Source organism: Rhineura floridana, chromosome 4 (assembly GCF_030035675.1).
Source record: "Rhineura floridana isolate rRhiFlo1 chromosome 4, rRhiFlo1.hap2, whole genome shotgun sequence".
NCBI lineage: Eukaryota > Metazoa > Chordata > Lepidosauria > Squamata > Rhineuridae > Rhineura > Rhineura floridana.
In genome coordinates, this window is record NC_084483.1 from 127,780,958 (window position 1) to 127,793,841 (window position 12,884).

The following is a 12,884-nucleotide window of genomic DNA, read 5'->3' on the forward strand; positions in this document are numbered from 1 at the left end:
AACATCTACCTACGGAACTCCCTGAAAACGTTGAGGAACACTGGATTAAACTGAAGACATCCATTATTGCAGCATGTGAACAAACTATTGGATACCAAACTAAGAAGCATCAGGACTGGTTTGATGAGAATGATAGTGAGACTGAACATATCATTGACAAGAAAAGGAAAGCCTTCCAGATATGGCAAAAAGACATTAACTGTGCTGCTAAGAAAAAGATCTACGCCAGTGCAAAGGATGAGGTCCAAAGAAGAACTAGAGGACTTAAGAACACCTGGTGGATAAGGAAAGCTCAAGAGATCCAGCATTTTGCAGATGCTCATGATGCACGGGGCTTTTTTAATGCCACAAAGGCTATCTACGGACCAACAAATTATGGTACAAATCCCTTATGCTCAATAGATGGTACCAAACTTCTAAAGGACAAAGAGTCTATTGCACTGCGTTGGAAAGAGCATTACCACGACTTCCCTAATCGTAACTCTATTGTGGCTGGTGAGGTCTTCTCACAAATCCCACAACAACAAATTAGAGATGAGCTTGCAGTATCTCCTAATTGGGATGAAGTCAGCAAAGCCATTAATCAAATGAAGAATAACAAAGCTAGTGGTCCTGATGGGATTCCTGTTGAAGTCTTTAAAGAAGGTGGGCCTGAATTTACACAACATAAGATCATCGAAATAATCTGGATGAGGGAGGAGGTCCCGGAAGACTTTAGGGATGCCATAATCTTCACTCTTTTCAAGAAGGGTGATAGAACAGATTGTGGGAACTACCGAGGCATTTCTTTTCTAGCTACTGCAGGTAAAATCCTTGCAAGGATCCTCGCAAATCACCTCCTACCTATCTCAGAAGACATCCTCCCTGAATCCCAAAATGATTTCTGCCCTTCCAGGGGGACAGTGGACATGATCTTCACAGCACGACAGCTTCAAGAAAAATGCAGGGAGCAAAACCGACCTCTGTATATGGCGTTTATTGATCTGACTAAGGCCTTTGATACTGTGAATCAAACTGCTCTCTGGACCATCCTTCTGAAAATTGGATGCCCTGATAAATGTGTGAATATTTTGCGACTCCTCCATGACAACATGACAGCGACAATTTTGGATAACAATGGCTCTCAAAGTGATCCATTCAAAGTGGGATCAGGCGTCAAACAGAGATGCATCATAGCTCTGACCTTATTTGCTATTTTCATTGCCAAGATTCTATACCTTGTTGAGGGGAAATTTCCCACTGGCGTGGAAATCACATATCGAACAGATGGAAAGCTTTCTAATCTCAGTAGGCTAAAAGCAAAAACTAAGGTAATTACAACCTCCGTTGTAGAACTTCAATATGCTGATGATAATGTAGTCTCTGTACATTCAGAGGAAGATCTTCAAACTACCCTAAATGTAATTGCAGAAGCATATGAAAAGCTTGGCCTCTCGCTTAACATCAAAAAAAACAATCTCTCTGTAGCACCATCAATCCAGCTTAATGGTGCGACGGTGGACAATGTCGATCACTTATCTTGGCAGTCATCTCTCTGTTAAAGCTGACATTGACGCTGAAATTCAGCATTGTCTGAGCTCTGTGAGTGCCGCATTCTCCCGAATGAAGTGTAGAGTGTTCGAGGAGCAGGATATTCGCAGGGAGAACAAAATGCTTATTTACAAAGCCATTGTACTACCGACCTTACTGGACGCCTGTGAAACATGGACCATCTATAAATGCCACTCCCAACTTCTTGAAAGATTCCACCAACGCTGCCTCCGGAAAATTCTGCAAATTACTTGGGAAGATACGCGGACTAATGTTAGCTTATTGGAAAAAGCAAAGACCACCAGTGTTGAAACAATGATCCTCCAACATCAACTTCGCTGGACCGGCCATGTTGTTCGAATGCCTCAGCACCATCTTCCAAAGCAGCTACCTTACTCCCAACTTAAGGATGGAAAACGGAATATCAGTGGACAGCAAAAGAGGTTTAAAGATGTTCTCAAAGCTAATCTAAAAAAATGTAACACGAGCATCGAGAATTGGGAAGCCTTGGCCCATGAGTGTCCCAATTGGAGGTCGGCCATTATCATAGGTGCTATGGACTTTGAAGAAGCACGAGTACAGGGTGAAAGGCAAATCCTCATCATGACCATCTTCCATCTGGAAACCTATGACCTCACTGTGGGAGGCTGTGTGGATCCAGAATTGGCCTCCACAGTCACTTATGGACCCACTGTTAAAGACCTTACCCTGGAAGACAATCTTACTCGGCCACGAGTGATCACCAATGAAATGAATGGAGCAAATAATCTTAATTGCACATATATGCTTATGGATCTGAATTGGTGGTGACTGACTAGGAACAAGACCTTGGGTCGTAGTGGATAGCTTAAAAAAGATGTCAACCTGTATGTGCAGTGGCTGTAAAAAGGAAATTCCATGCTAGGGATCATTAGAAAAGGTACTGAAAATAAAACTGCTGATATCATAATGCTGTTATATAAATCTATTGTGCAGCTGCATTTGGAATACTGTGCACAATTCTGGTCGCCTCGCCTTAAAAAGGATATTGTAGAGCTGGAAAAGGTTCAGAAAAGGGCAACCAAAATGATCAAGGGAATGGAGCAACTCCCCTCTGAGGAAAGGTTACAGAATTTGCAGCTTTTTAGTTTAGACAGAGTAAAAGATACCATGATGACAGAAGTGTATAAAATTGTGCTGCCCTGGGAAATGTGAAGGTTTTCTCCTCTCATAACACTGGAACTCATGGACATCTAATGAAGCTGAATGCTGGAAGATCCAGGACAGACAAAAGAAAGTACTTCTTCATACAACTCATAGTTAAACTATGGAATTCGTTTCCACAATAGGTAGTGATGGCCACCAACTTGGATGGATTTAAAAGAATTAGACAAAATCATGAAGGAAAAGGCTATTAATGGTTACTAGCCATGATGGCTATGCTCTGCCTCCATAAGCAGAAGTGGTATGCTTCTAAATTCCAGTTGCTGGAAACCACAGAAGGGGAGAATGCTCTTTGCACTCAGGTCCTGTTTGCGGATTTCTCATGGGCAACTGGTTGGCCACTGTGAGAACAGGATGCTGGACTACAGATCGGCCATTGGCCTGATTCAGTAGGCTCTTCTTATGTTCTTATTTGTTGTTTTTGCTGCAACAGAACATCACAGCTACTCCTCTAGAAATAAGTAGAATGGTGATTTTTATTCTACTTCTGCATATCCTTTTGTTAAGCTGCTGCTAATTCTACTGTAAGATTCGATCCAGTTGTGCTACAGCTAGTTTTTTTTAAAAAAAAATCATTAAAAGTGCAACTTACAGAATTTCTGGTTGAAGTTATAACCTTAGAAATAAGAACTGACTGCAGCACTATCTGCTTGAGCTTCAAGAAAGTCCCAAACACTTTCTCAGAGATGTGCAATCTATGCCATGCGATAAAATATACAGCTTTTACAGGGAGGCCAGTTTCTCTTGGGATGGAGTCATGGCTCTTTCAATGCACTGAAGCAAGTAAAAGCACCCATAGTACTTTAATTCCTGTTAGACCAAGCTCCAAATTCCCTTCAGTGCTGCAATTTCTTCAATAAGAAACCTCAAGGCTTCTATTACTGACCATGACTAGGAGAAAAACAGAACCTGAGTGAAACTTCTAACTTGGCTACCAAGACTGTGCAGGACCTATTTTTGCTTTTTAAGCACCTTTTTCCCATGAATAGTTCATTTTAATGTTTTATTTTCCATCTCTCATTTTTAAATATGCCTTTTAAAATTTACACTAAGTGCATAGGACTCGGATAATTAAATGAATGAGTAAGCTATTACAGACTGGGGACTCAAACTCGAATTTAATTCATAACCAAGACTGGGACCTTTCCACTGGAACAAGAATAGAGATGGAAAGTCAAGCCACTTGAACAACATAAAAGCCTGGTTCACACAATCAGTTTGTGTACAGTGAATGTTCATCAGAGAGAGACGCAGAATGGGGTTGTGCTAGCAAGCCCCACTCCAAACCACGTGCAACAATTCTACTGTCTGAATAACCCCAACATGTGGAGAAGTCAATGCACACAGCTTACACATGGAAGAGGTCTATTCAAACAACAGTCTGAATGAAAGTAGCGCAATAACAGGGCTTGTCATCATGATTCCACTCCCTCACGCACATCCAGTCTACTCAGACTGGCTGAGTGACCCAGGATACTGTAAATAATGATTTCAGCAACAAAGTAGCACAGCTTTCAAAAACTTCAAAATCCAGTACCAAGAGGATCACAAAAAGCTTGTTAAAGAAGGTCTTAACACTCACAGAGGACCACCAGAGAAGGAGCAAAGCAACTCCTTGCCCTAGAAAGTATGTACTTAAGACTAGTCATAACCACAGAAAGACCCTCTTCCTAGTCTCAGCTTCAGATGTTGGTGGTAGACACAAGAAAGCCTCCGTGCTTACGTATATGAATATGCCACATTTGAAGGGTTCAATGTTTATTTACTTAAAAGTTTTATAAACTGCTTGATCACAGAGCTCTGCAAGCTTTGTAAAAATAAAATGGTAAATAAAACATGATAGTTGATACTGATGGCCAGTTCTACTGTGCCTCCTTCAATTCTGTATTTCCTTTAAGCAGCAAATCATTCTTAACATGCCTAACAACTTATTTATTCTTGCAGCTTTGAAGGATAAAACCACCATGAGAAATAGTACAAAGAATTAATTGTCAGAGGCTGTTTGCCCAATGGGGGAGAGCTGCAATGCTAGCTTCCTGGCAGTTGTGTCGCTGCTGCTTACCAGAAGGGATAGGGAGATGGTAAAGTAGAGGAGAGGTTGGTGCATTGTAAGCACACTGGGGGAACCAATCTCGTGCTCCTGCTGGTGCACCTGCACCATCCTCTCTGCCATGTCCCCTTTCTGTCCTAGTAAACAGCAGTGACACACATGCCAGGAAGCTGCTTCTGAATTAAGTCAAAGATCTGAACATGCATTGCAATTCCTCTGTTCTAGAAATTAATACCAGTGCAGAGTGGCTACCTCTCCCCCAACAAGCTTTAATAGTTTTGAAGGAATATCAAAGTCACTGTTCTTCAACTTTGGGTCCATTCTTGGACTACAATTCCTATCAAGCCAGTTTAGCCACTGGCCAAGGGATCATGGGAGGTATAGCCCAACAACAACTGGGGTCCAAAGTTACAGAGCACTGCTCTAAGTAATAATCATTTAGCATGTACAATAGACTCCAGTTGACAAAGTTATTCTGTGCAAATTCTTGTAACTTACTTGCATGCTCGAAGTAGTGGTAGTGTAGGAGGAAGGATTTGTGAAAGGGTAGTGTAGCATGGAATGGCTACAGCATTGAAGAATCCAATCTGAAAATAAAAAATGAAACAGAATATAAAACAAAATCTATATTAAGCAAATTAGAAAGGCATGGTAACGAATGTACACTACTTAGCAGGAAAATTGTCTATTCTAGACAATTCTGGATATCTGTTATTATCAATACCAGTCTTATGAACGGAAAGAACCCTAGAGTAAACTACTCATGGGTATCCAAACAAGCTTGCTACTACATTAGGGCAAAAACAGAATTCAAGTAAAATACTGCAGTTATATAACTGCTGAACTTGAACTGAAAGTTCTGGTAGTAATTCAGAAATCTGCAACTTTAAAGGAACCTGCTTATGAGAATGCCCACGGTGTGTTTTCACTGTATTTTAGCCTCATATATGAGTGCCTCATCTGATACTAATTCTGTTAATCTAACCCAGCATTTTCTACTCTGAGTGACAGCGACTTCTCTAGGCTTTCAGACAAAATTCTTTTATATAGCACTCTTACCTGAGTTAGTTATACAGCCACAAGAGTGGCTGTATACTATAGCCAGCATTGATTTTTCACATTCTGCAATGTTAAATTGAAAATACCCGCCCTTCCCATTCTGATGCTTCCCATAAGCTCATTTCAAAACAAAACCTTACAAAACATATAGCCTTGAACTCAGAAATGCTTGCTTAACAACTTTCTAAATTTTCATGGTGATACACAAAACAGAGAGAATAGAGAGGTCAAAGTCTAAAGAGAGAGAAAAACCAGACCCCTTTGGACTTTTTTCCTGTCAGAGTTCTCATGATCTGTTGAAATTCATCAAAAATCAGCCATGTTCACAGAGTACCTGTAATCCTATTACTGACCTTGCCCCATACTCTTCATCTTCTGCAGTTTAAAAGTTAAAAAAATGCCTGGCTGATTTTTAATTAATTTAAGAAGTTTTGGCTTGAACTCAATTATAATGTCGGGCATGCTCAGTAAGAACCAACTGTCAGTGTTCTAAAAGCCAGACTCCCAGCTGCTTGGCTTGCCTAATCAGGGGACCACATCCACACCAGACTTTGATTTCACTCGAGACAGTCATGCCTTCCCCCAAAGGATCCTGGGAAGTGTAGTTTCTGAAGGGTGCTGAGAGGAGACTCCTATTCCACTTACAGAGTGGAACTGAATGGTTTAACAGTCAGCCGCTCTGATTGAAGGTCTGTGAGGGGAATAAGGCGTCTCCTAGCAACTCTCAGCACCCTTCACTAACTACACTTCCCAGAATTCTTTGAGAGAAGCCATGACTGTCTAAAGTGAAGTAAAGGTCTGATGTGGAAATGGCCAGGGACAGCTTTGGTTTAAATTTGGGTAGGAAGCTACATGTGTCTGCTATAGAATGAAAAGGTGGGGGAAACCCTGAAAAGCAATGATACTGTTCACTATGTTTTCCTTTTGGAAAGGAAAGGGGCTTCCCCTCTACCCAGTGGCCACCTACCCAATCTCCGCCCTCCCCCTCTCCAGGTCAGTGTTGGACTACAACCTGGGAGACCAGGGTTCGAATCCCCACACAGCCATGAAGCTCCCTGGGTGACCTTTGTTAAGTCACTGCCTCTCAGCCTCAGAGGAAAGCAATGGTAAAACCACCTCTGAATACCGTTTACCATGAAAACCCTATTTATAGGGTCACCATAAGTCATGGTCGACTTAAATGCAGTCCATTTCCATTTTCCATTTTATTCCACAGAAATAAATCCCACTGAACTCAAAAAGTATACAAATGTTCAAACCTACCCTCCCTTCCCCTATTCCCTCCCCCTTCCCCATCCCCTTCCCCCTCTACCTCCTCCCCTTCCTCCTCCCCATGGTCAGTTTTACCTATCTTAAGCATGATTGCACAGGAGTAAATTCCATTGAACTCTATAAGCATGCAAATGATCAAACCTCCCCTTCTCCCTCCTCCTCCCCCATGGTCAGTTTTACCTATCCTAACCATGATTGCATAGGAGTAAATCCCATTGAACTCAATAAGCATGCAAATGATCAAGCATGCCTTTCCCCTCTTTCCCCTATCCTCTCCCTTCCTCCTCCCCTCCCCTCTTCCTTCTTCCTCCTCCTCTGCCCATTCCAGCCCTCCCTCCCTCCCTCCCTCCCCCCCCTGGTCAGTTTCACCTATCCTAAGCATGATTGCAGGGGAGTAAATCCCACTGAACTCAATAAGCATGCAAATGATCAATCCATTCTCAGCAAACCTGCAGAGGATCCAATTTCTTACCTCCCGGATTAAAAAGCAGAGAAATGCACTAATAGGCAAAAAAAACCTTGCCGTTTAAGAACATACCTAAAGCCCACAGGTATTTCTATCAAACTTTAAAAAGCAGGGAAATTCAGCAGCTATAATGAATGCACCTGAGGAGCAGGTGATCTGACCTCTCTGAGATATTGTACTGCCCTACAAATTTGCATTTGCATTTGTTTACAAATGCAAACCCAATTTGGGTTGGTCTTTCACAGTCCAATCCACTTCCTGTGTAGCTTGGAAGAATTTCCATAACACATGTAGCAGGGCATACTCTAGACTTGTTTTTTGCAACTGGACATGGAGATGGTGATCTGAATGTGGGGGGCCTTACATTAGTCCCTCTGTCATGGACAGATCACTGCTTGCTGAAGTTTAGACTTACAGTGGCTTTTCCCCTCTGCAAGGGTGGGGGACCTATTAAGTTGGTCCGCCCCAGAGACTAATGGATCCAGATGGTTTCCAAAGGGCTCTGGGGAGTTTTCCAGCTGATAAGGCTGACGCTCCTGTTGAAACCCTGGTTGAACTGTGGAATACAGAAATGACCCAGGTGGTGGACACGATTGCTCCTGAGCGCCCTCTCCTGTGTCGAGCTCGTACGGCTCCATGGCATACCCCAGAGCTGAGAGCAATGAAACAATATAGGAGACGACTTGAGTGTAGATGGAGATGAACTCCTGGTGGATGCAATTACACACTGGTAAGTGCCTATGGTAAGCTGTATTTAGGGGCAATGAGGGCAGCAAAAAAACAATATTTTGCTGCCACTATCATCATCAATCTGCCGTCCAGTGGAGCTCTTCAGAATTGTCCAGGGACCATTACACGCTGGCCCCAAGGACATGGTAGATCCATCTAAGGCCCGCTGTAATGAATATGCTAGGCACTTCCAGGATAAAATCTTTAGCATCCGCCAGGACTTTGACTCCAGTGTTATAGCAGGTGAATCAAGCGAGGTGTCCAGAGCACAGCCTTGTCCCGATTTCTTCGATGAGTTTCAGCTGGTACAGCTTGAGGACGTTGACAAGGTGCTTGGACAGGTTCGTGCAACCACTTCTGTGCTGGATCCTTGCCCTTCTTGGCTAATAAAAGCTAGCAGGGAAGGAACAGCTGGCTGGGCCAGGGAAGTGATTAATGCCTCTCTGGGAGAGGGGGTGGTCACTGGCTGCCTAAAAGAGGCGGTAGTGAGACCACTCCTGAAGAGACGCTCCTTGGACCCAGAAAATCTTAATAATTATAGGCCGGTGGCAAATGTTCCTTTCCTGGGCAAGGTCCTTGAATGAGAGGTGGCAGGCCAGCTCCAGACACTCTTGGATGAGACCGATTATCTGGATCCATTTCAGTCGGGTTTCAGGCCTGGCTTTGGCACGGAAACAGCTTTGGTCACCCTGTGTGATGACCTCTGTCGGGAGAGACACAGGGGGAGTGTGACTCTGTTGATTCTCCTTGATCTCTCAGCAGCTTTTGATACCATCGACCATGGTATCCTTCTGGGGAGACTGGCTGAGTTGGAAGTGGGAGGGACTGCAAGGCAGTGGTTCCGCTCCTACTTGGCAGGTTGTCTCCAGAAGGTGGTGCTTGGGGAACATTGCTCAGCACCCTGGAATCTCCAGTATGGGGTTCCGCAGGGGTCAGTTCAGTTCCCCAAGTTGTTCAACATCTACATGAAACCGTTGGGTGTGGTCATCTGGAGCTTTGAAGTGCACTGCCATCAGTATGCTGATGACACACAGCTCTATTTCTCCTTTTCATCTTCATCAGGTGAGGCTGTCAATGAGCTGAACCGGTGTCTGGCTGCAACAATGGACTGGATGAGGGCTAATAAACTGAGGCTCAATCCAGACAAGACTGAGATGCTGCTAGCGGGTGGTTCTTCTGACCGGATGGTGGATGTTCAATCTGTCCTGGATGGGGTTGCACTCCCCGATGGAGCAGGTTCGTAGCTTGGGGGTTCTCCTAGAACCATCTTTGTCACTTGAGGCTCAGGCAGCCTCGGTGGCACGTAATGCCTTCTACCAACTTCGGTTGGTGGCTCAGCTACACTCCTATCTGGACAGGGATAGCCTGGCTTCAGTTGTCCATGCTCTGGTAACCTCCAAGTTAGATTACTGCAATGCACGCTATGTGGGGCTGCCTTTGAAGACAGTTTGGAAACTGCAGCTTGTGCAAAATGCAACGGCCAGTTTGGTAACAGGGACCAGACGGTTCGAACATATAAAACTGATTCTGGCCTGCTTGCATTGGCTGCCTGTATGTTTCTGAGCTCGAAGCAAAGTGCTGGTTTTAACCTATAAAGCCTTACATGGCTTGGGACCACATACCTGATGGAACGCCTCTCCCGACACAAACCCACCCATACACTAAGCTCAACATCAAAGCCCTCCTCCAGATGCTTACTGCGAGGGAAGCTCAGAGGATGGCAACAAGGGAGAGGGCTTTCTCAGTGGTGGCCCCCAAATTATGGAATGATCTCTTTGATGAGGTGTGCCAACACTTATCTTTTGGGCACCAGGTCAAGACTTTCCTCTTCTCCCAGGCATTTTAGCATGGGTTTTTAAATTGTTTTTTTAACGTGTTTTTAAATTTATATGTTTATATATTTGTTTTTAATGTTTTTAATTGTTGTAAACTACCCAGAGAGCTTCAGCTATGGGGCGGTATACAAATGTAAATAATAATAATAATAATAATAATAATAATAATAATAATAATAATAATAATAATTCAGAAGTATTTATAGAAAGAATGGAAGTCAGACCTGCATTCAAAAATCTGAAAGGTTGGTAATACCTAAATATCTCAAAACCTACTTTCTATTTAAATTTTACCTATTTGAAACATCAAACATTTTAAGACCTACTTGGCCCTGAGGAATTTCATCTTTCTTGTCTCTATCCATCATAGGAATTGGTTGAATACCAAGCTTCTTCATTTCATCACCCTAAAAGAAAGTGGAAGACAAAAGAATGGATTATCCATGATTCTTTGGTCCAAAAATATTTCTCATTTATATACAGTAATTGAATTCTAATTAAGAATTCAATTTATTAATAGTAGGGGATAGGGACAACAGAAGGGAATGAATTTTCAACATAGGACCAGATGGATCAGACCAAGGATCCATCTAGTCCACGGCCGTTTTCCACAACAGCCAGCCAGATGTCTCCAAAAAGCCCACAAGAAAGGCATGAAAGCAATAACCCTCCCATGCTGTTCCCCCACATTGTATTCAGGACCATATTCCCTCTGAATTTGAAGTTTCCACTTAGATATTGTGGATATCTGCTGACATAAATGCATTTAACACAACAAATTGGATCAAAGGCACCCTAATAGCACTGGGGAAAATATTTTATGTGTGTCTGTGTTCTACAACTCCATGTTCCACAAAATCAAACAGGAAGAATGTCCAATTATGTCTCAATACTAAGGTATAGTTCTCACAAACAGCAAATGGGGAGGTAAATCTGTTTCTGGACTTTACCAGTTCAGAATGCAAGTGATGGTTAATATGAATGAATCATCTTTCATTCAAACAAAACAAAACAAAACATGCATATACAAACTCTACATTTCAGGGAGAAAGATACTAGACTCATCTTGTCCCATTTCTATAAGGAGCATTCACATGTGCACCTCCACCTGTAATCTGCAGTGGTACAGGTTCTCCATATGTGAGAACTAGGCCTAAAACAGTTACTTAATTCTTTTCAAATAGTTTACTTATTAAGGGTGCAATCCTATTGTCTCCAGCCCATGGAAGCCTCCTTGTTGCAACCACAGAAATCTCAGCAGTTGTCCCTCCGTCACCATAATCCTCCAATGGCAAAGAAGGCAAAAAGGAGAAGTTCAGGTGTGTGTGTGCCAGGGGCAGATGGTCAAAGCTTTGGTTGAAACCCTCCTGTTTCCCCAACAAGCCCCTAGAACAGTACACCCTGGAGCTGGTATACTGATTTACCTATTGGCTTTTGATACCCTTTCACCATGGTATCCTCCTAGACTGGCTCTGTGGAATGGTTATTGGGGTGGGGATGGGTACTGTGTTACAGTGGTTCCATCTCATCTATGGGGCTAAGTCCAGAGCACAGTGTTGGGAGAGTGCTTTTTGGTTCCCTGACAGTTATGCTATGGACTGCTGCAGGGAATTATTCTATCCCCAATGCTATTTCATAATCTAGCTGTTAGGAATGGTAATTAGGAATTTGGGGCAAGGTGCCAAGCTTTATTTCTCCATAATATCTAAATCAGGAGAGGATGTATGAGTCCTAAACCAGTGCATGGATAGTGGCAGGCTAGATGAGGGCAATTAATCTGTATGTGAATCCTGACAAGAAGGAGACTCTGTGGGTGTTTCCTGTTTCCAAGAAGTAGGCCAGTGGCCTGCCCTGGATAGAACTGCACTCCCTCTGCAGGAACAGATGCTTGGGGGTGCTCCTGGATTCAGCTTTGTCAACAGAGACCCAGGTGACCTGTGCGGCTAGGAGCTACTTTCACTAACTGCTGCAACAGATGAGGCCATTCCTGGACCAAGATAGCATAACCCTGTAGTCCAGGCATTGGGGACTTCAAGGCTGGATTATTGTAATATACTTTAAGTGGGTCTTCCTTTGAGGGTTAGTTTGGAAATATCAGTATACAGAATGCTGCAGCCCAGTATTATACCTTTACTCAAAGATCTGCACTGGCTGCTAATTCATTAGTAAGCCAAATTAAAGATCTTACTATTAGAATATATAAAGTTCAGAACAACTTGACATCCATTTACTTGAAGGATCACGTTGCCCTCTATATGCCTATGCAACCACTCCAATAAGATGGAACTTGAACTCTAAGTATCATATGATGCTTGCTCCACATTTGTGAGGAGTTGAACTTTCAGTGTGACAGCTCCCGTACTTTGGAACTCCTGTCTATAACAGCAGACAGGCACCCTTATTATACTGTTTCAGACACCGGCTAAAAACTTTTCTGTTCTAAGAAACCTATCAGGACATACAATCTAGCTTGTTTTTCAATTTTGCTGATTTTATTTATAATTGTTTTACATTGTTTTTATGTATACTGCTTAGGGTTTTTTAAATTCAGTGGTTTATATTTCTAAATAAAAAATAAAATAAATCCATTTGAAAATCTCTTTTTTAAAAAAGCTAGAAAAGGGAGTGGGGAGGGAATAGACCCCCCCTTCCGCTCAGTCAGCACGAGCCCAACAATGCTTATGATTTGGTGGTCTGTCCATTACAACTGCTACCTTCCACAACTTTGTATAATTGCTGT

The 12,884-nt window shown here is 42.8% G+C and overlaps 1 protein-coding gene across 5 annotated transcripts in view; it reads right to left on the reverse strand.

The window, feature by feature from the left end:
• The window catches only part of PDE10A (phosphodiesterase 10A), a 205,405-nt gene that overhangs the window by 11,246 nt on the left and 181,275 nt on the right, over positions 1 to 12,884 (reverse strand). For all 5 annotated transcript variants that reach the window (XM_061624354.1, XM_061624351.1, XM_061624353.1 and 2 more), the window contains 2 exons: positions 10,471 to 10,551; positions 5,282 to 5,370 (listed from right to left, as the gene is read on the reverse strand). In XM_061624354.1, the coding sequence (XP_061480338.1) occupies positions 5,282 to 5,370; positions 10,471 to 10,551 (170 nt within the window). The remainder of the gene's footprint in view (positions 1 to 5,281; positions 5,371 to 10,470; positions 10,552 to 12,884) is intronic.